The sequence below is a fragment of the Zootoca vivipara genome, chromosome 6 (genome assembly GCF_965207765.1).
Source record: "Zootoca vivipara chromosome 6, rZooViv2.hap1.1, whole genome shotgun sequence".
NCBI lineage: Eukaryota > Metazoa > Chordata > Lepidosauria > Squamata > Lacertidae > Zootoca > Zootoca vivipara.
This window is the reverse complement of record NC_142589.1, coordinates 51,278,444-51,302,168: the sequence shown is the minus strand read 5'-3', so window position 1 is coordinate 51,302,168 and position 23,725 is coordinate 51,278,444. Positions and strand designations below refer to the sequence as shown.

At 45.0% G+C, this 23,725-nt stretch overlaps 1 protein-coding gene across 1 annotated transcript in view; it reads left to right on the top strand.

The window, feature by feature from the left end:
- FA2H (fatty acid 2-hydroxylase) overlaps positions 1-23,725 on the top strand; it is a 71,158-nt gene that overhangs the window by 20,941 nt on the left and 26,492 nt on the right. The window contains exon 2 of the mRNA XM_035117884.3: positions 16,802-16,894. Within this exon, the coding sequence (XP_034973775.2) occupies positions 16,802-16,894 (93 nt within the window). The remainder of the gene's footprint in view (positions 1-16,801; positions 16,895-23,725) is intronic.

The window sequence follows — 23,725 nt, the reverse complement described above, 5'->3', positions numbered from 1 at the left end:
AAGGGGATCAGTTGCCTAATTCTATGGTCTCTTGAGCCCTCTGTGGGAATGATTCTGTGACTACTATGAAGGCAGTTGTGGAACTGCCTTTCCATGAGTCATGCTGGTACCACCCCAGCAGGCAGAACGGCGTCGTGGGAGAAATTTCTCTGGTTTCCATTTTGAAATCTTTGCCTGTTGGGATAGGAAAAGTGCTTGTGCTAGTAGTTTGAGCTCACTTGTGCAATGCAAATGATGAGCCAAATCCCGTGTCCTGAAATGCTGCACGCTCAGAATAGGGATGGGTTAAGAGCTGGGGTAAAAGCACAGGACTCCCTTGCAGGTTTTGCTTCCTCCAACCTGTATCGCCTCTTGATTGTCAGTCTTTTGTGGAGAGATCCAGCCACATACCAGAAATTTACATTTGTGCAATTAAAGTAGCCTGGTGCAGCAAATCCAATTTTCTCGGGGATAATAAACAACTTATGAATGGGAAGACATGTGACCACCTGTGTGCAAATCAGGAGGAAAACTCCTACCCACAAACCAACTGGAACAAATGCTCACTAAAGACCAGACATCATCTCGCCTCCACCTAAGCTTTGCGCAAGCGAATCAAGGTGAATGCTCAATAAGCAGGCTGTCTGGAGGAGCCCTGGAAGTGCCCCCTGGATGGTTTGAACTCCAGCTATGATCCTCCACAGCCAGCATGGCCAGTTATGGGGTGGAGTATAGTTCAACAACATCTGGAGGGCCACAGTGTCCCCATTCTGGCTCTAGTGACTCACTGGACACCTCTGCACTACAAACACAGTGTTACAAGTTGGGGTTATTTTTTTTGGGGGGGGGGAGAGTAGGCTGTATGAGAGCTCCTTCTAACCCCCGGATCCAGAAAATGTTAAAATATAAGCCAGGCTTGCTTCCTCTGTTGAGGTGATCGCTTGGGTGATGGGCCATTAAGGGCAACAAAGGAAAGAGGTTCTGTGTGAGATGGCAAATGGGTGCTCGCCCCATCAACTGGCTAGCAGTTAGAAAAAGACAAAGGTGAGAGTTGGGAGAGGGCAGTGTGGTGAGATAGGTGTAAAGCTGGGGAGAAAACAGAGACGGAACAATGTTTGAATCTGAGGCTGCAGCTATGGGAGAAACAAGACCCTTTTGGGGTGTTGATTCTATGAGCCCCTGCACCGCAGGCTCAGGTTGTATAGATGCACTTATTTTTTTACCAGAAAAATAGGTGTCAGAGCTCACCATGAACGCCTCCCTCGTTCTCTTAGAATGGCAATGGGGCCCACTGGAGAGAGGTGCTGGAGCTGTGTTCCAGTGAGTTTCAGCTAAAAAAAGCCCTGTATATATGTGTAAATAAACCATATATTATAAAGACACCACAGTTGCCACTGTGCCTCTTTTCCAAAAGGAAGCATGAATCCTGGGTAAGTGCCTGGAGCGCCTGGCATCTTGTACCACTCAGAGATTGGGGTGGCAACTAAGACTATCTAGCAGTTTTGGAATAGGTGCGCTGTTGTAGATTTCCCTTACAGTTCCTTAAGTCTCCATTTCAGAACTTCTGCTTCTAGAGCTTTCTAGCAAGGAGGTAAATGATGATTGATCCAATTTGTGCAGATAACCTCTGGGCATACAGGTGACTAAATGGCTACTGCAGGTGTGCTCTCCAGATGTTACTGGACTACAACTCTCAACAGCTGCAGTAGTCAGTCAGAGAGAATGGGATAATGGGAGTTGTAGTCTCAACATCTGGACAGTATGTTGGCTATCCCTGAGCTACTGGAACCATTGCAGATTGTTTCTGCAGGGCCATTGTAATTCCAGTTCAGAGAGAAGCGTTTTGAGAGTCCAAGAATGTCTGGAAAGTGCCTAGAACTTGCCCAGGCAAGAGCAGTTTTATCAGATGTTTGAAGTGGATGAAGGCAGCCATGGATGTACTTTAAAAGATTAAAGTGTGAGAACAGATGACTCCAGGGACACCAACAACCCCTAACTACTTCGGTGACTGCATATATTCAACACAGAGATGAGAGGTGCAATTAATATTTATGAGCTTTCCTGAAGGAACCACCCATAAGCCTTCTTTAGAGGTTTAAAGGAAGCTCAATTAATTAGTACAGTGGTGCCTCGCTAGATGAATTTAATTCGTTCCACGGGTCTTTTCTTGTAACGAAAAATTCGTCTAGCGAATCCCATAGGAATGCATTGAATTTTTTTTGAAATTTTTTTTTTTTGCCCATAGGAACGCATTAATTGAATTTCAATGCATTCCTATGGGAAACCGTGATTTGCTAGACAAATTTTTCATAAAACGAATTCGTCTAGCGAGGCAACCTCCGCTCGAAAAATCCTTTCGTTAAGCGGAAATTTTGTTAAGCAGGGCATTCGTTAAGCGAGGCACCAACATTTATTCAGTGTTGGCTAGGGTGGTGCTGTGGGTTAAACCACAGAGCCTAGGGCAGGCATCCCCAAACTTTGGCCCTCCAGATGTTTTGGACTACAATTCCCATCTTCCCTAACCACTGATCCTGTTAGCTAGGGATCATGGGAGTTGTAGGCCAAAACATCTGGAGGGCCGCAGTTTGGGGAAGTCTGGCCTAGGGCTTGCCGATCAGAAGGTCGGCGGTTCAAGTATACCTTCCCTGGAATACTGGATGCAATACGTGGCTGGAATACTGGATGCAATTGGTCAGTGCTGTTCAGGGCTACTCTTGGGCTCTCTTTCTAGTCTAGTTCATAGAAATCTAGAATCATAGAATGGTAGAATGGTATAGAGTAGAAAGGGTATAAAGGGTCATCTATGGTATAGAGTAGAAAGGGTCATCTAGTCCAACCCCCTGAAATGCAGGAATCTCAGCTAAAGCATCCATGACAGATGGCCATCAACCTCTGCTTAAAAACCTCTCCTGGAGAGACTTGAGGTGGACCAATTCTTTGTTCTTCACCTTCTCCTGATGCATTGTGAAAATAAGGGTCATGACACCAAAGGAACTATTGTGCACCAGACAAACCAGACCAAATATGACATCTGTGTACCGCAATGACATGTTGTTGTTATACGTGAAAAATGGAAGAAAAGCGGGCACATGCAGATGTTCCTTGGCAGTCTCTCCAGTAGTGCAGCTTCATTAGTTTCTCTAGAACAGAACAGAAATCACCACCCAAGCCCTCAGTTGTGGTAGTCTCATCAGGACAGCCTAGCCATGTGTTTTGCCAGCTTTCCTTTACTGGAACTTGCGAGGCAATGCGTAGACTCGATCCCTCCTTGCAGCGGAAGGGAGCAAGGCCAGCTCTTGCCTTGCTCTGCCTTGCTGTTAGTAGCTGGAAGAGATCAAACACTGCTGGTTTCCATTCCCATGGGCAAGTCTGAAAGAGGATTGCCTTGGAGGATGCAGCCGAGGGGCCTTAAATGGGATTTCTGGCCTGGCAGGCAAGGCCTTCCAACTCCTGAACAAAAGGCCGGTTGAAAGCTGGTGCCGCAACCTCCATTCTTACAACTCCTGCCCAGCGAAGGCGTGGGTTTCTGCAAAAGCAAGATAATTAGCCGTGGCCAAGTCAAAACTGGGGCTGCCTTTGTGCTCTTATGGACCGAGGGTGGGTGTGTCTGCTTGCAAGTAAGCGCTAATAAAAGGCATGTAAGTTTGAACTAGAGTTGTGTAGGTGAAGAATCTGAGTAATGCAGGAAGACCAAGAGAATTTCATTTGCTGCTACCAGCTGGACCCGGCTGCCTGGTGTTCTTCCCGGTTCTGTCGTCATATTAGCTGCTATGGCACAGCTCACATCCACAATCTCTCATGACAGACATCCACACCCACAGTGCTCCTTCATATCCTGTCCCTCTGGGGATTGCTAGGTGCACCCTGAGGCTTATTGTCAGGGATTTTGACTCTCTCTGATCAGAATCACACACACATTTCCACATGACTATCAACTTGAGAGCCATAATCCTGTAAACCGGAGGCTCTTCCAACTGGACATTTCCCCATCAATTGTGCCAGACTACTAGCCATCTCATTCACAAGAAGACTCCTCCGAACAAAAGATAGTGATCAACTTTTTGTTGTTGTTGTTTAGTCGTTTAGTCGTGTCCGACTCTTCGTGACCCCATGGACCATAGCACGCCAGGCACTCCTGTCTTCCACTGCCTCCCGTAGTTTGGTCAAACTCATGTTCGTAGCTTCGAGAACACTGTCCAACCATCTTGTCCTCTGTCGTCCCCTTCTCCTAGTGCCCTCAATCTTTCCCAACATCAGGGTCTTTTCCAAGGATTCTTCTCTTCTCATGAGGTGGTCAAAGTATTGGAGCCTCAGCTTCACGATCTGTCCTTCCAGGGAGCACTCAGGGCTGATTTCCTTAAGAATGGATAGGTTTGATCTTCTAGCAGTCCATGGGACTCTCAAGAGTCTCCTCCAGCACCATAATTCAAAAGCATCAATTCTTCGGCGATCAGCCTTCTTTATGGTCCAGCTCTCACTTCCATACATCACTACTGGGAAAACCATAGCTTTAACTATACGGACCTTTGTCGGCAAGGTGATGTCTCTGCTTTTTAAGATGCTGTCTAGGTTTGTCATTGCTTTTCTCCCAAGAAGCAGGCGTCTTTTAATTTCGTGACTGCTGTCACCATCTGCAGTGATCAAGGAGCCCAAGAAAGTAAAATCTCTCACTGCCTCCATTTCTTCCCCTTCTATTTGCCAGGAGGTGATGGGACCAGTGGCCATGATCTTGGTTTTTTTGATGTTGAGCTTCAGACCATATTTTGCGCTCTCCTCTTTCACCCTCATTAAAAGGTTCTTTAATTCCTCCTCACTTTCTGCCATCAAGGTTGTGTCATCTGCATATCTGAGGTTGTTGATATTTCTTCCGGCAATCTTAATTCCTGCTTGGGATTCATCTAGTCCAGCCGTTCGCATGATGAATTCTGCATGTAAGTTAAATAAGCAGGGAGACAATATACAACCTTGTCGTACTCCTTTCCCAATTTTGAACCAATCCGTTGTTCCATATCCAGTTCTAACTGTAGCTTCTTGTCCCACATAGAGATTTCTCAGGAGACAGATGAGGTGATCAGGCACTCCCATTTCTTTAAGAACTTGCCATAGTTTGCTGTGGTCAACACAGTCAAAGGCTTTTGCATAGTCAATGAAGCAGAAGTAGACGTTTTTCTGGAACTCTCTAGCTTTCTCCATAATCCAGCGCATGTTTGCTATTTGGTCTCTGGTTCCTCTGCCCTTTCGAAATCCAGCTTGCACTTCTGGGAGTTCTCGGTCCACATACTGCCTAAGCCTGCCTTGTAGAATTTTAAGCATAACCTTGCTAGCGTGTGAAATGAGGGCAATTGTGCGGTAGTTGGAGCATTCTTTGGCACTGCCCTTCTTTGGAATTGGGATGTAGACTGATCTTCTCCAATCCTCTGGCCATTGCTGAGTTTTCCAAACTTGCTGGCATTTTGCTGGCATTTTCCAAACTTGCTGGCATTCCAAACTTGCTGGCATCAACTTTTAGGAAACTGTTAATTTCTCTTTGTGTTTAGGAATTCACACCTGGGAGGGGTGAGAGGAGGACTAGGAGAGGTGTCAAAGGTGCTCAGATTTCTACCTTGAACCCTCCCTTTTCGTGAGATATTGATTACGTAGCGGTGATGTAGGAATGATGTATTTTGGGGTTGTTTCTTGGGGATGGGAAAACTGATAAAAGTGGAGGTTCTCTTTTGTTCTGGGTTGATCTCTTGTGTGAGGGGAAGGACCCTGTTGCAACAGCAAAAATAAAGGCTTTGCTTCTCAAAATTCTCTGGTTGGCCTCTGTTATATTCTCCGACCGATGGCGAACCCAATAAGGGCTCTTGTGTACCCCATAAGGGAATAAGAGCAGAATTTTGCTTATTACACCTGTTTGGTGTCTCCCACCAACTCCTCTGAACCAACCAGTCCATGACACAAAGGGCTTTGCAACAACTGGGGCATTTACAGTTTGCATCCCAACATTTTTAATTTTTAAGAACAACAACTCTGGCACCCTAAGGTGAGTTCATGCAGAGTATAGAATCATATGTGCTCCACCCTCCTTAAGGGGGATGAAAAGCTATGCTCTTCCCCCGCCCCCGAGAAGGACCAAACAACAAAGTCTGGCTTGGAAATGTGAGGCATCTCAGCCCCCTTTGCAAACAGGATCCAGTAATGTGTGCAGGGAGTGGCTCTGAGCATGGACAGAGTGTTTCTTTCTCTATGTTTTATGTATTGTTACAGGGGTGCAGGTAGCCCTCTGAGCCACTTGGTCGGTGGTTCGAATCCCTGCAATGCGGTGAGCTTTGTCCCAGCGCCTGCCAACCTAGCAGTTCGAAAGCACACCAGTGGAAGTAGGTAAATAGGTACTGCTCTGGCGGGAAAGTAAGTGGCGTTTCTGTGCGCTCTGGCTTCCGTCACAGTGTTCCATTGTGTCAGAAGTGGCTTAGTCATGCTGGCCACATGACCCGGAAAGCTGTCTGTTGACAAACGCTGGCTCCCTCGGCCTGAAAAGCGAGATGAGCACCACAACCCCATAGTCGCCTTTGACTGGACTTAACCGTCCAGGGGTCCTTTACCTTTACCTTTTTTACATGCCACCCCAATCCCTGAGCTGTGAGAGACTCCAGGGATTCATGGAGAATTATTCAGGGTTTGGTTTCTTTGGAATGAAAGTAAATGTGGCATCTTTAGGATGTGGGCTTTTTATCCATATATGCAACCTGATTATAGGGTGGAGGGACTCACAGCATTAACATCCCAACAGACCTTGCCCCTTCATTAGGTTCACAGGGAAGCTCCAAGTCACAGCCTTGGATTCAACACGTCTCTGACTCCTCAGCTTCCCAGCGTCAACCCAAACTCTCTCTCACACAACTAGCTCCCTTTGGCCTATTGTTCTGCATCCTAGGATGAGGTAGCACCCAGCCAGGTGAGGTGGGAAAAGGCCCACCCTTTTGCCTCTCTGGCAACCTCTTAGGACATGCAACCTGCAACACGTAACTGGCCAGCCAAAGCCATTACTTTTGAACTTTTAAACAAGTTGTTTTCTGCAAGTCCTGTTGAGAAGGGGAAGGAGGAAGGCAGAACTCCATGTGGGCACTGAAGGGTTGCAGCCATGCTGGCTGGAGCAGAGAGACAGGGGGGTGGCTCTTAGGATGCTTCTGAATCCAATGCTGTGTGGCTGGGAAGGGCAAGCCTCTCTTGAGGTGTGAATGCTGTGAGCCATATTTCATATTTCAAAGGAACACAAACCCTGGTTAAGTGCCGAGAACTCTGAAATCTTGCTGCTGCTCAGCAGAGATTGGGGTGGCTTGTAATGCTGTGTTCTGAGAACGTGAGAGTTGGCACTAGGAGGTGATATAAGGATCTGTACAGATCCTTAATCCAGCGTTTCTCAACCGCTGTTCCGCGGCACACTAGTGTGCCGCAAGACGCTGGCTGGTGTGCCGCGACGTGCCGTGACGAGAAGGGCGATTTGCATTGTCACGTGCCTGGCGGCCGCCAATACTTGCAGTCACCCGCCGGAAAGCAATATTTCTCCTCCTCTTTCCTAAAGCTCAGTGCAAACGAGCCTGGCGGCCGCCAATACACAACACTGACCCGCCGGAAAGCAATATTTGGCAAGTGTTTCTTACAGTCATAATTATAATATAGGGCGGCACAGAGTTAAATTTTTTAACTTTTTTAATGGTGGTGTGCCTCGTGATTTTTTTCACAGAACAAGTGTGCCGTGGCCCAAAAAAGGTTGAGAAACACTGCCTTAATCTGAGCCAAGGTTCTGCTTGTTCCATATAAAGTGGAAAGAAGACTGGGAGATCCTTTGAACTATTACATATGGAGAATGGGTGTGTTTGCAAGGAACCCAAATGAAATATGTTCAGATTTGATCTGGAGTCATGTAGGTGAGGAATCAGATTGCTTTGATGGCCTGCCTCATATTTTTCTCACGATTATTTCTAATACTATCCCTGCATCAGCGAGTGACTATTTTACAGTTCACATCAACTATGAACTGTCCCACCCGGATGGATGATAGGAGTGAACCTCCATTTGTTTTCACCTGAAAGTAGCAGCTCTTGCCTGGAATGTCTGTTGAAAAAGGATTCTCTCTTCAAAGCAAAAAATGCAAACTAGTGATGGCCACTAGCCATACTAATACAGTATGTTATTCTAAAACAAAATTACATAGGCAGAATTTTATTGCTTCATTGATGCTGCTGCTTCTTTGGCTTCCTGCCTTTGTTCCCATATATCGTGTATAATGTTGCTGTAGTAATAATTGCATCTTAGTACAACTTTACGTCCTCATTTCTCAGTTTGCATCCATTTCTTTCTCTCAAGTGCTTAGCAGCTGTTATCAAGTTTTTGATGACTCCTGTTATTTACAGCAGTTGTGCAGCCATCTCTTGAGTATATACTCAAAAGATCATCAAAAGATGGTAAATAAAATCTAGCTGGCAGGGCTTGGGTGGGTGGGTGGGTGGGGGCTCCAGGATGTGGTAAATGCATTGCCCACTGCATTGAAAGAGGAGCTGGTCCAGTAGCTCCCAAAACAAAACAAAACAAAAACAAAAAACCCACCCAGTAACCACTCATCTGCAATACAGGTGAAACACGGAAAATTAGAATATCATCAAAAAGTGCATTTATTTTAGTAATGCAACTTAAAAGGTGAAACCAATATATGAGATAGATGCATGACATGCAAAGCAAGATATGTCAAGCCTTTATTTGTTGTAATTGTAATTATTTGTCATTAGGCGGGTCAATTATAAATGGAATGTAATTCATGAAATGTAATAGTGACGTTTATTTTTGTATTATTGTAACTATTTGTTTTATTACTGTGAAATTTCCAAAAGAAAGCATTTGTAAAAATTAAAAGAAAAATAAATAATAATAAGTTGCATTACTGAAATAAATGCACTTTTCGACGATATTCTTATTTTCCGAGTTTCACCTGTAGTTATTGACTGCTTGCTGGAACACTTTTCTTTAGGAAGGAGATTGAGAAGGTCGTGGCAGATCAGCTGTAGGCATTCTGGGATAAAATTGCTTATCTAGACTCATTTCAGTTGGGTTCATACCTGGTTGGGGGACTGAATTGGCCTTGGGTCACTCTGACGGATGACCTTTATCAGGAGAGGGACAAAGGGAGCATGAGCTTGCGCCTTCTACTCAACTTCTCTGCATTTCTGTTTTGTAAATAATTTTTACTAGTTTCCAAATATACATATAATTCTCAGCTACAGTATACAGTATCATAGCTGTCAAGTTCTCCCTTTTTTAAAGGGAAATTCCCTTATGCTGAATAGGCTTCCTCGTGAGAAAAGGGGAAACTTGACAGCTATGAGTATACAGTATTTTTGAATGGACAGTCATTCTTTTCCTTATACAAATTAAACTGTTTAGCATACGACAACAAGTTATTTAAACAAACAACACAAAACTAACCATGAGTGTATCATAGCCTGGAAAATTTAGGGCTGTAAGGAGGACATATAATGCAGAGTTAGTAATCGTAATTGAAATAAAAAAACAGAACCATAAAACCCTACCATGTCAAGGGATACCGATCACAACATTACATTTGTGTTATGTTTACTGTATTAACCAAATCTGCTGATAAGCAAGAGGGGGTTCTTGACTTTGTCTTCCCCCTTACCTACAAAAGAGATAAAATCGAACCAGACTGTTACAAAATTACCCTTCTTGCTTTGGCCCCTGGTTACTCTCAGTTTGCCTGCTAATTTCTCCAAAAGAGTAATATCCCAAACTTTAGTATGTCAGGTTTTTGATGCCACCCTTGACCAGCTTTTTGGGATGGGTGTCTGAAGAACTCTGTATGGTGGTATTGGTCCTACTTGTAGGATCAGTTCCATACAGAAGCATAGGAGGAATGTTGTTCTGCCTTCTGGCATCTGATATAGGGGTGCTGCAGGGCATTCATTTGTCCCCGGTGCTATTGAACATCTTTATGTACATCCGTACATTGATGACATACAGCTCTGTTTCTCTGTGACAGCTGACTCAGGAGTGGCCATGCAGGCTCTCCTTCCTTCTGCTCAACCTTGCCAGAGTTTGGACCTAGCGATGGGCTGGATGAGGGCAAATAAACAGGTGTTATGAGTTCCTGTCCACCTGTTGTGAAGCATTTCCCCACAATAACTTCTGGATCCTTCTCTGTCAGTTGAGGCACAAGTGGTCACAGTCCACATCTAGCAGTGTGTCTTGTCTTATCTTTGCTTAGTAAGATGGTTGTGGCTGTTCATGGACCAAGATAACGTGGGCACATTATTCCTGCCATTGATAAGCTTGAGGCTGGATTCCTGCAATGTGCTCAGTATGGGGCTTCCTTCTTGAAAGCTGTAGCTGGTGCAGAATGCAACAACTACGTTGTTCACTGGGCCATCTTGTTAACATCATAGATCACCTCTGCCAGCTGTACTGGTGGCCACTATGTTACTGGGCACAACTCAAGGATTTTGCTTTTAGCATTTTAAACCCCAAACAACTTGGAATCAGTTTACCCAATGCAGCTTGCAGATCTAACTTATCGAATACTAGTATCATTAAGCCCGTTAAATTAACGGATGCTAGAACATATGTGGTGAAACATTTGTAAAAACAGACTTGTTACAGTGCATCCCTCCCTCATCCCTCTCCCCTCCTTCCCCGCTGCCCCACTCACCTGCGTCGGGGCCCCGTCATCCTCCTGGCTAAGGGGTTTCCTTTCTGCCCCTCACCGGAGCGGGCTGAGCTTGAGAGGCGGGTAAAGAGTGTCGTCGTTTGGGGAGGGGGGGAGAAGGTGTCCTCCTCCTCCTCCTCACCGCCGCTTTGGCCTTGCGACGTGGCTCTGGGCTAGACGGCAGGAGGCAGGGAGCCGAGAGGGTGGCTGGGCTGCCCCACAACACTGGTTGAGAGTACTGTATGTCCCAGAGGTGTGAAAATGGGTTTTTAGTGTTGGAACTCCATCCATCTGGGATAAATTGCCAACTGAAATTAGACAAGCATCACGGCATTTAGATAGCTGTTGAAGACAGTATTTTCTAAGAAGGCTTCCCCTGAAGCATGTCCCAGTCATTTTATGGAATATAAACTGTATGAATCGTTTCATGGTATTACCTTTAGTTTAGTGAGCTGGTAACCTTTTATATTTCATCTTTATTATCTAATTGTACAATGCTTGGGTAGCTTAGGTCTTTGAAGTGGTTTAAAATCTGCAGATAAATAGCAAACAGATAGCATGATTACAACAGGCTCTGGGGCATTTCCTTTCCAGTAACTCTGTTTTTAAAACTTTGTTTTAATTTTTAGGTTATAATAAGGAAGCAAGGAACTAATGGGAAATAAAGTGGAGGTGTGAAGGGGGGAGGGAAAGTAAGAGAAGTTGTGTTGTGCTGGCAGATGGAGGTACAACAGAGTAGATCAGGCATCCCCAAATTTCGACCCTCCAGATGTTTTGGACTACAATTCCCATCATCCCTGACCACTGGTCCTGTTATCTAGGGATCATGGGAGTTGTAGGCCAAAACATCTGGAGGACCGCAGTTTGGGGATGCCTGGAGTAGATCCTCCAGGTAACTCATCATCAAGGAATGGGGATGCATCTATAATGCACTTCCGGCACTTGTTTAAAACATTTTTGTTCAGACAAGCCTACCTAGGCATGTAGAATGTGGATTATTTTTTAAATCTGATTTTAGTTGGTTGCTGATTTTATCTTTTGCATGTTTTAAATAGTTGTTTCCTTGGTTTTCACTGATAATTTTGTTGTTTCATTCTCTTTGTAAACAGCTTTGGGTTTTTACAACCAAGCAATGTATATATTTTATTAAATAAATAAAACAAATAATATAACCCTGTCCGCTGGATCCTGTCCCCCACCCTTGCTATACTATAAGAATGGATGTGTGTTTTTGAAGTCAACGTCCAGGGAATTGCAAAGTGGAGACCAGGCAGCCCCCTCCCACCACACCAGATGTGTTGGACCCCAACACCCCCCCCCCAGCCAGCTTGGGGTGGTCACAAAGAGACCTATTGGAATAACATTTACCATTTGTTCCTGTAGGTAAGCAGGCGTAGGTGGGCCTTCCCTTTCTAATAGGCCCCCAAATGTTACATATTATGATATCTTCCGGCTATTAGTGCCTTTATTCCCCCCCCCCCCAATCGCCTTCAGCTGCACACATTTCCCTCTTTTATTCCCTGCTGTTTTGAACCCAGAAGCTGCTCAACGTGGCTCATAGCATCCTAAAGATACATAGGCAAAGCAATCAAATCAATTAAAGGCAATGCAAACCTTCCTCGGTGTGTGTGTGTGTGTGTGTGTGTGTGTGTGTGTGTGTGTTCACATTGCTGCCTTAAAGTGCAGTTGTCTCCCCCCCGCCCCGTGTGTTTCATAGCCTCCCGCCCCCCCAGCTGTTCACACCAGCACAGCTTAATTAGTGTCAAATTCATTTGCGTGTTCAGACCCAGAGACCTCCCCCTAAATAAATTCACACTTGACTCAAATTTTAGTTTTTGGCAGAATTTAGGCCACAACTTTATTGATTACAGAAAGTGAGTGGTTGCATAGGCTCTGGTTCGACTAGCTCCCTGCACACTTGCAGGCAGCGCTGACCCAGGGCACCAGCATAGGTTAGCCAAGGGTGAACACCTGGAGAGGCGAAAAGTCGGGAACAGACTATGTTCACCACCCAGTTGTCCCCCTGGACTCAGGCATGGGCACATTTGAGTCCCTGTCCTTTAATGGAATACCCTTCACATAGGGATGGCGAGACCCGTTCTCCCATCCCTATCACCTGAACCAGTGCCTATCTATCCGCAACCTTACAAGTTGTGACGATTTGCTACGCGGCAAGCGAAACCCAAATGGCAGCAGCCAATCAGTCAAGTGGGGAAAATTCCTGCTGTGCCCCTGTCCCAACGACACATGACATACGACGGCATAGCGAGGTCAATCACAAAAATGCCTTAAAAGTAGGGAGAGGTGGCAGGTGTTCTGAATGCACGCGCCGAAAGAAAAGTTCTGGGTCACGTGCATGGGTATATATGGGTCCCACGATCCATTTGGACTGCTGCGCCCCATTGGCCAGATTGAACCCAACATCAAGGGACCTACCAATTGGGTGCTATGGCTGACTAATCTTACCCACTCACAACACAGGAGGTCAGTCTCCAGGTCTCACCGCAACACGTGCCCTCTTTTAGGGAGGACACGATTTCTGTTTGTGTATATCCCAGGGAACGTTGAAGGACAGGGCTGTCTTTACCATCCGCAAAGATGTTTCACACCTTGGCTGGAGGTGAATTAGGAACAGCTTAAGGACTCCAATCGGTGTGGTTTGAGAAACAACACATCCAACAGTAGCATTTTATACAAGGCACAGGATATGTAACCATAACGTTGTGTGAAAGTGAATTAAAAACCCAGCAGCGGAAACACAGTGAGTGCACGGCAGATGGGACTGTGTGAACACATCCGGAGCTTCCATCCTCCCCAAAAAACTTTCCAAAAAGGAGCATGTTTTCCCAAATGCGAAGCAACCGGATGAGCCTCCCTAGCAGGGAAAGGCCCTGCTTCTGGTGATCAGCTTCTGATAATAGTCTCTGAACACAAAGCATGATGCTAGGTCTCTGCGGGAGGATCTGAGTGTGCCATCAGGCAGAGGGCCTTCTCGGTAGTGGCACCCACCCTGTGGAACGCCCTCCCATCAGATCTCAAGGAAATAAACAACAATCTGACTTTTAGAAGACATATGGAGGCAGCCCTGTTTAGGGAAGTTTTTAATGTTTGATGTTTTATTGTGTTTTTAATATTCTGTTGGGAGCCGCCCAGACTGGCTGGGGAAACCCAGCCAGATGGGCAGGGTATAAATAATAAATTGCTAGTATAGTATAGTATAGTATAGTATAGTATAGTATAGTATAGTATAGTATAGTATAGTATAGTATAGTATAGAATAGAATAGAATAGTATAGAATAGTATAGAATAGTATAGAATAGTATTCAGAATTATGTGGCATTGAACAGGAAATACATATATTGTTAAGAATTACATTAAAATAATGCAAGGTAGCCAAGCCCCCTTTCAGGACACTGTGACAATCACCCAAATTTAGGGACAGCATAGAAGGAGTTAAAGGGATTAGCCAGTTAGAACCCCAGGGGGCGGGGTTAGGAGGACTATATAAACCCACCCTGGGAAGAGGAGGGGGTGGGTTGGTTTTGGAGGTTTGAGGAAGGGTGGCGGGGAGTTCTGAGAGGGGCAGGGGAGAGAGAGCCTGAGGGTGAGGGAGAGGCAGTGAGGAAAGAGGAAGGGAGAGATAGTTTGGAATGGTGATTGATTAAAAGCTGTAGGTACAGGCTGGTATAGGAACTGTTATTAAAGATAATAAAAGCTATTCATTCAGAAACCATATGCTTATGTACCGAACTTCAATAAACACAGTTTGTTCCAACATTATCCCTGACTGAAGTGAATGAAGAGATTACTAGGCATATACTAGTTGGTGGTAGCGGGTAATTGATCAGTGGTTGGTGCAGGTACCAACGGACCGTCAAACGTCTGGGGGTTCTGTGCAGGTGGAGTAAACCGCCACAACCACCATGCCCTGGCAATTTGTACCAACTTCCTGCTCCCTGAGACTCACCCTTCTGTCAAGTTAATGAAGCAAAGCCCGCTTGACGAAGCTATTGACTTGGTTAGTTAACAGGTGACTCTCAGTGGGTCAGTCGAGCCCACCCAGGGATGGGTGTGGGCAGGATTCCTGCATTACAAGGAAGTTGGACAAGAAGAAGAGTTTGGATTTGATATCCCGCTTTATCACTACCCGAAGGAGTCTCAAAGCGGCTAACAATCTCCTTTCCCCTCCTCCCCCACAACAGACACCCTGTGAGGTGGGTGGGGCTGAGAGACTTCAGAGAAGTGTGACTAGCCCAAGGTCACCCAGCAGCTGCATGTGGAGGAGCAGAGACACGAACCCGGTTCCCCAGATTACGAGTCTACCGCTCTTAACCACTACACCACACTGGCTCTCGAGACCCTTGAGGTCTCTTCCAGCTCTACAGTTCTACGATTCCATGACTTTGGTATGCGGTAGCTGCAGACAGAGCTTGTGCATAGATTGCTGCCCTCTGTGAGAACTTTTGGCAATAGCTTCCTTGGACTTTGCCTGGGGTCCAGATGATGTCTCAGTAGCATGAGTTGAGCCTGCTCACTCCCCAAGGCCTGGGGAAGAGGCTCCTGTTGGTGCAGACTCCATCAGCACGGACCTTATGCACAACAGCATCACAATGAAGGATGGTAGAGGAATCTAGCTGTCTTCACATTTTAATATCTGGATACCCCCAATATCGGAGAGACCGCCTCATTCCCTACAAACTCTCTTAAGTATTAAGACTGGCAAAGGGGGTCCTCTTGGTAGTTCTGTTGCCATCAGAAGTTTGAGGGGGTGGCCCAGGGGAGGGCCTTTTTTGTGGCAGCCCCTAGGTTATAGAATTCCCTCCCCAAAGAGGTGCGTCTGGCAGCTTCACTGTATAGCACTTTGCAATTGCCGAAGACACACTTCTTTGACATAAGAACACATGAAGAGCCCTGCTGGATTTGATCCAGTAGCCCGTCTAGTCCAGCATCCTGTTCTCACAGTGGCCTCCCAGATCCTGAGTGTAAGAACAGTCTTCTCTGCCTTTGTGGTTTCCAGCAGCTGGCATTCAGAAGCATAGGGCCTCCAATCACAGAAGCCAGAGCAGAGCCATTGCAGCTAGTAGCCATTGATAGTCTTCTCCTCCATGAATTATCTAATTCTTTTCTAAAGCCATCCAGGTTTGTGACCATCACTGCCTCCTATGGAGCCAGTTCCACAGTTTAACTCTGCGCTATAGTTTATAGTTTAACTACCGTATGTGTGTAGCAAAACTACAAGTTCATACCAATGACAAACTTAGTTGGTCTCTAAGGTGCTACTGGAAGGAATTTTTTTTTATTTAGTTTAAACTGTAGTTTAACTATGACACATGAGGTGTGTGTTTTTGGGACCTGCCCAATTCCTAGAACTAATTTGCCTTAACTGCTTTTAATTAGGGTAGGGCATTTAATCGTTATCTTCATCTATCTGATTTTCCATTTTCAGTACATGAACCCAAACTGTGCTCTCCTCCCAAGTTCACACCCTCTGAAATTTGCAATGCAGCTCTTTGAGTAATAATATGCAATGTGCATATTAAAGGAAAAATTGTAAAGAAAAATATATATCAACTAAATAGCATTCAAAAATGCAACTGCTCCGTCTTGCTGTGCCCCCTTTTTTAGCCACTTCCGGTTCTCTGTGTAAAATGTGTAAAAAAGATCAGCAGTGATACCGACTGCTAATGACTGGGCAGAGTGAAAATGTGGTAGTTTGCCTAAATGACCAACTTAAGTTATTATGTCAGATTTAATGAGAAATGGGCCATGCATTATTGACTATAGCAAAGATTAAGGGTTAATTAAAATGTATTGAGTTTTTGCACTGTTTTGAAGTCAGGTTTGTTGAGGACAACTCAGTCTATTATGTGGTGTTGTGATTTAAGAGCGTCAGACTAGGAGCTGAGAGACCAGGGTTAAAATACCCACTCGGCCATGGCTCTTACTGGGTGACCTTGGAAGCCAGTCACTGCTTCCCAGTCTAATCTACCTCACAGGGGTGTTGCCGGGATCAAACGAGGTCCTTCTGCTAACCAGGGTGGAAACCGGCAACTAAAGTGAAGGAATTTGGCTTTGGGCAGCTGCACATTTGCATTCAAACGTCTCTGCTTCTTTTGATCTCCTAGGACCACTCCAAGGAACGGAACTCCTCCAGTTTTCCAGCAGTAACAAAGGCCAGCAAGATGGACCCCAGGTGTAAAGCGGTGGATGAAGACCAGGTAAGAGGCAGAGCAGAAGGTGTGCTTCAAATGGTTGGGGGTGAAGAGCCAATTGCAGAAGGATTTGGAGACACCCCCAAAAGCATCTTGTAAGGGGGAGGGCTTAGAGGGAACAGCCCCCCCCCCTCATAAGGCCGAGCTCTTCGCAGAGCAACAAGTCCAGTAGCGGATCGGATTACAGGAATCAGGAAGTAGAGAGGGAGGGGAGAGGCTCTGACAGGAGCCTCAACACCGAGTAGAGAAGGAAGCAGCTGGGAAGGAAATGACGGGATTGGCCACTGGAGAGCAGTCAGAAGGACGGCCCTTCCCCCTGTCGCCTGAATTGAGGCGCACGGCACCCTGTAGGGCAAGAGGGGGGCGCTTTGGAGTTCCCAAGTTCTTATGTTGGGCGCGAAACAGAAAGAAGCCATTGCGAGGTTCTCACTCAGACTAAGCAGACATGTTTTCCAGACTCTTTGCACTGTAAATAATATGCACAATAAAAACACATTAAAGACAAGGAGGTGTGGAGCGTCGTTACTCAAGAGTAGCCGCAAGAACCTCTGACACATTTCAAGAACATGTTCAATCAGTCGCATGTCACAGGAGTCAGCAGTAGTGCTCAGACTTTCTTTTCAGGTGCCTTTGCAAGGGTATTGTAAATTTCATTCAGGATGATTTGTGCTCGATGCTATCTGTGATGTCATAGGCATTCCATATATATATATATATATATATATATATATATATATATATATATATAAACATATAAAACGCATACATTTACACAATACACATACACAACACACACATTTCCTCTGACATGATACCTAGGAGAAAGGATTCTGTTTTTTTCCCCTCAAATGAAAATCTAACCATCTTTTTCAGTTTGTTATAGATATTTTCCCAGAATCCCACTATCTCTTTGCACTCCCACCACATGTGTAGAAAGGTTCCTGTCCTGTTGTTCCATCTCCAACAGACACCACTACAGTTTTTATACTTTTTTGCCAAGGGTCAGGTACCATCTGTATTGCCTTTTCATTACATTCTCTCTTAAATTATAGCATGCCGTAAATTTGATATCTCTTTTCCACTGCCGTTCCCATTGGCTCATCATAATATTTTTCCTTAAATCCTGGGCCCACGTTTCCATCACTGTCTTCACTTGCTCCTCCTTTTCCTCCATTCTCGGAGCAAATCATATAATTTGGAAATATGTTTACTTTTAGATTGGATTAAGTACTCATCCAGTCTTGAAATTTCTTTCTCAAATCCTTTTTGTTTATCTTTTGTCAATCTCTGATTAATTTGAAAATATTGCAGCCAATCGTTCAAATATTTTTTAACTTCCTTATATTCTTTCAATTTAAGTTTGTTATTTTCCTCTTCCAATAATATCTTATATGTTGCCCAATTGTTATTCATATTCTTTCTCTTTATGGCCATGATTTCTAAGGGTGAGTTGTCTTAGGCATTCCAGCATAGGGTTAGCAGACCTCCAGGCTTGACCTGAAGTCAAGGTGAAGTGGCAGGTATGGGGCTAGAATCTCCAGGCAGGCTAGGGTTCCTTTAATAAACAAATAAAAAATATTAAGAAGACTGTACATGCAGCTTGTAAGCATCAGCCTGGCACCAGCTGGTTGCAAATAGGGACACTCTGGCCTGCCTGGAGGCACAATCTTTCCCCATGAGTCAAAAGCACAATGGTTTTCTCTTGTCTTCCATACATTTAATTATAACTTGGGTGTTTTTGCCTTTCGTGGTGAGCTGCTTCAAGATGGCTTCCAAATGTGGACCATTTAACCTGATGGTTGCCTGATGGTTGCTGTTCTGTTCTGAACCTAGAAGCAGAAGAGCAACTCTACACTCAGACATACATCACCCTGTGGCAGAGGGGGCAGTCTCCACATGTTGGAGGGGGGCAGTGGTTGTGTGGGTGGGGAAAGGGTTAAATATTCCCATCCGTACTCCCTGGAGTCACAGTCACGATTCCACCCCACACACTACAATTGAGGAGGAGAAAGAGGTGTTGTCAACCTGACACCCACAAGTGCCGTGGGACCTGTAAAAGCCTTCCTTGAAACCCCCAGGCAAGGGGCTTCCATTTAAAAACAGAGTTAGTCTCTATCCCTCCTAGAAGAAAGTTAGGAATCAAAATGTGCAGGTACCCATCTAAACAATTTCTGCGAAAGGATCAAGCCTAGTTGCTTCTGCATGTGTGGTTGTGTGTGTGTGTGTGTGTGTGTGTGTGCCAATGAGTGAAGTCAGAGCTGTGATTAATGAGTAAGTTTTTTGGACACCATGCAATAAGAACCCGCAGTGTCTGAAAGAGCTGCTGTTTTCCCCTGCCCTTTAATTCGCTTTTCCTATCCCTGTCTTATTTTCTAGGCAGAAATTCAACAAGTTAAGCCTTTCTCCATTATAGGAAAAGCTTCATTATGGTTGTATATAATTTTGTGTTATGCCATGGTTCCCATTATAGCCATTTTCTGACTGGCACTCTCTCAAAAATCAAAATGTGTCACTGGATCAAAAACCGTTGACAATCCCTCATGTAAAATGTTTGGAAGGACAGGGGAGAAGGGACGCTCTTTTTCCACCCTGGTTGTATTCTAGGGATGAGGAAAAATCCAATTCAATTTGCATTTAAAGATTAATCTATGTAAATCACACTTGCTGAAACAAGTTGTGAACTGAAACACAGCCATCCATTGACATTTGCAATGCAGTCCTTGAGCGAAATAACGTGTACAGGCAACTCTCAGCTGACTCAAGAGTTATATTCTGGGGAAGCTTTCCGGACTTCCAGTTCACTGAGGAGGGAATGGCGGCGTGCTCCATGTCATCCGAGTAAAGGACGACATGGTTCTGGCTGTCAGGGCTCCAGGGGTGTGTGCCAGGGCTAGACGCCCCCCCGAAAACCCCCCATGGTCGAGTGGGGACCCCAGGGGAAGAATTGCGGCAATAAAAATGAATGTGCTGTCGAAAATGCTCTTTCTTTTTCAGATGATTGTCTCAAAAGATGGCAAAAGGATATTTCCAAATTTGTCGGGGGGGGGGGCTCAAGGCCAAGGATTAAACATAAGATACTGTACTTACAGATACAAAAGAAAGAGGAGGCTTTGCCCTCCCAGACCTTAAATTATATTATGAGGCTGCATGTTTAGTTTGGATTAAGGACTGGATAAAATTAGAAAAGGAAGAAGCATTAGATTTGGAAGGACATGACAATTGATATGGATGGCATGCATACTTATGGCATGAGAAAGGGAAAGTACTTAAAGGATTTTATAACCATGTAATTAGGAAATCATTAATGAGAGTGTAGGAAAGGTATAAGGCTTTAATAGAACAAATAACACCTTGGTGGTTATCACCAATAGAAGCTTTGTTACTCAAACCACTTGTCAAAAAGGGAAAGTGGCCTACATATAGAGATCTACTGAAAGATCAAGAAGGAAAATGGAAATAAAAAAACTATGAAAAAATTAAATAACATTTTCAGAGTTGGTTGCATTATACACAGTTAAATGAGATGTTCAAGGAGGATAAAAAAGGGGTTTAACTATACAATCTCCAGATTTCAAAACGAGGTTATAGAAGAAGTGAAACTATTGAAGAAAGCATACAGTATTCTGCTAGAATGGGAAACGAAAGACGAAGAGGTCAAATCAGTCATGATTAAATGGGCACAAGATATAGGACACAACATACAATTTGAGGATCGGGGAAAATTGTGGAAGGTAGATTTGAAATTTACAGATTGTTCTCTTTTGAAGGAAAACTACATGAAAATGATGTACAGATGGTATATTGCACCAGTAAAAATGGCAAAAATGTATAAAACCGGTCAAACATAGGTTGGAAATGTAAAGAAAAAGAACGTACTTTATATCATATATGGTGGGAATGTAGAGAAGTCAAAAAAAATTCTGGGAGATGATATATAGAATCAGAGTTGAAAGGGACCCTGAGGGTCATCTCATTCAACCCCCTGCACTGCAAGAATCTTTTGCCCAATATGGGACTTGAACTCATGACCCTTTGATTAGGAGTCTCAAGTGAAGAAGGCAAATTCCATGCTAAGGATCTTTAGGAAAGGACTTGAAAGCACACCGCTACACAAATATATGGTGCAACTTCATTTGGAATATGGTGTACAGTTTTGGTCGCCTCAGTTCAAAAAGGATATTGCAGAGTAGAAAGAGGCACGTTGGGGGTTTGGGGGCACGACTGTCAGCATTTTGCTACATCTGCAAAGTCAAGGCAGCGCCAATCCAGAGGTTAGATTACTTTCCCCCAGGGTCTGTCTTGAAATCCAGCCAGCTCCATAAAATGAAAACCAGAAAAACCCGTCTGATAGATTTCGAGTAGCAACTCCAAGCAAGACTTCCAGTGACTGCTTCGGAGGATCCCTAGAAACAACACAGGGCTTGTTTTCAGGTGTCAAGCAATTCAAAACAACTTTCAAACGCAGAAACAAGGTGGGTCCAGAAAGATATACAGTTATGACTTCTCATAAATAAATACGACATCTCGGGTATCAAAAGATCGGGTAAAGAGGAATTGGAAAAAGGGAAAGCAAAAGGAGCAATTCCCCTATAAGGAAAGTGTCAGCAGGTCGTCGTGGCTATTCTAGAGTAACTCCGCTTGAGTCCAGTTTGTCTTTAAAGACTTTTATTGTGCATGGTATTTACAGTGCAGAGATAGCTTAAAACATGACCTCTCAGTCCGAACCAGAATCCGGCAATGGCGTACGTCTGTTCCTACGCCAGCAAAGTAGTCGGGGCATCCCAAAACGCCTCCCCCTTGACCTGCGTCGCGGTGCTCTCCTTAACTCTTGTGCCGGAAGAAGCGATGCCCTCTCAGCCTCCTCCTGATCAAAGCGGTGCAGTGGCTCTCCAGCATCCTGGAGCCCTTGCCTACATCTCCCCTCCCCTGAGCTTTCCCATCCTTCCGCACGCTGGCTGCTTTCTCCCTCCGAGTCTCTCCCTTCCCCCCTTGCTGCTTCAGACCCACTGCTGCTCCCTGTACTTGGCGAGGTGGATGTTAGGATGATGGGGGCTGGCTCCCTGTAGGGAGTCACCCTTACAGAAAGCAAACAGCATTTGGGGCTTTTTAGTTTTAGAGAAAAGTTGAGTAAGAGGTGACACGATAGAAGTTTATAAAATCATGCATGGGATGGAGAAAGGAAGCAGAGATTTATTTCTTTATTGAGCTAGATGGACCAATGATGAGACTCTGTATGTAGGCAGCTTCCTAAGTACAGTTTAAAGATGAGGAACCCTAATAAGAGACATCTGAAGGGGTCATGGAGTGTCCGTCAACTGGGAGTACCTAGACACCAGGTAGATTGTCTGTCACCTGGTCACAGTCCTCCTCACTATGGTGACATATGCTCTATTTCAGTGGATATTACAGACCCTGTAATGGTCGGTGGCTCCTACTTGCCCCTCCCAGCCAATCTCCTGACCTGAGCAGCTGGTGGGAAACACACAACTCGGCACGTCTCTTGTGAACCGTAGTCAAAACAATTCCCCAGTAGTTCGCTACCACCACCCTTTCTTACTTGCACCTGGCCAGAGGGTCTAAAAGGGATAGCTCTCCGCCTTGTTACAAGGTTGCAAGCCTCTGGCTACCCTTAATAAAGCAGGCAGAAATTCAACTGGTTTGGTTTCTTTACTCAAACCCAGGCCCACTCACTTGTGCAGCCCAACACTCAGTATGCGACCAAATGGTTAAGGGACTGGACTAGTTGCCCCACCCTGAACAGCACTCAAGGTCCAAACCAAAATATACCTTTTCAAGGCTTTATTAAAAAGTGTAAAACATACAACTTAAAAATAGCAGTGCACATTTCTTGTGAGGTTACAGAGATAGCAAATAATAAACATAAGCATACAAGTTGCTCTAACTAAGGATACATACGGATACGGCAGATGATATATCTTGTTGCAAAGCTTTCAGAAGGCGAAGCCCGCAGGCCCCCCTTCCCCTCTCACAGCTTCATACTGGCAGAAGCTCTGGAGAAATTGCAAGTGGCAAAATGCGAAGTTCTAATGCTAGAACTCCCAAGTTATGGGGGAAAGGGTCAGGTGGGGTTCTGTTTTCCCACCAATGGAAACAGAGCTCCAATTAGCAACTACCAATGACTTCAGGTGTAACCCATTTATCTTCACCTGTCTTACTTCATACCCTGATTGAATACTGGCAGATAGTAAGACAGTTCTCTCATCCCCTCCCAACTCATCAAGGGCAAGCCGACCTCCAGTTCTCTCATCCCTTCCCAACTCAAGGGCAAGCCGACCTCAGGAGGACAGGATAGTCTAATTGGATCCCCTCCCATCCGTACCACAAGGAAATACGTAACACCGGTGTTTCTTCTTCAGCCAAAGGCAATTATCACATTCCTTTACAGGCAGCTAATTGGGGCAGCAGAGAGAGACTTGGCAGGTATTGTTAAAGGCCCAGCCTGCTCTTGCTGTCTCTCCCAGCATACATTGCTCTTAACCAAGGATTCAGAGTTGCTCATACTATAACTCCCATGCTATATCCATGACAGACCCTATCCCTAAATGTTCATCCACGTGTATGCCAATTTTATGCAAAACTGTGTCCTCTTTCGCCCCTCTCATTTGACAATGGATCAATGGGAAAAAGGGAATGTGATGATTTGACAGCATCTGGATTTGTGAGAACAAGCATGTGAGTGGGTGGTATGAGGCCTGGGAAGACTGTCTCCCCAGGTGAGTGAAATAAATGCAGCCCATAATCATCGTGGGAGAAAACCATCGGTCTCAGCAGACCTAGAATATAATAGGCCTGCTTGCTTTTCCATTCCCCCGTGTG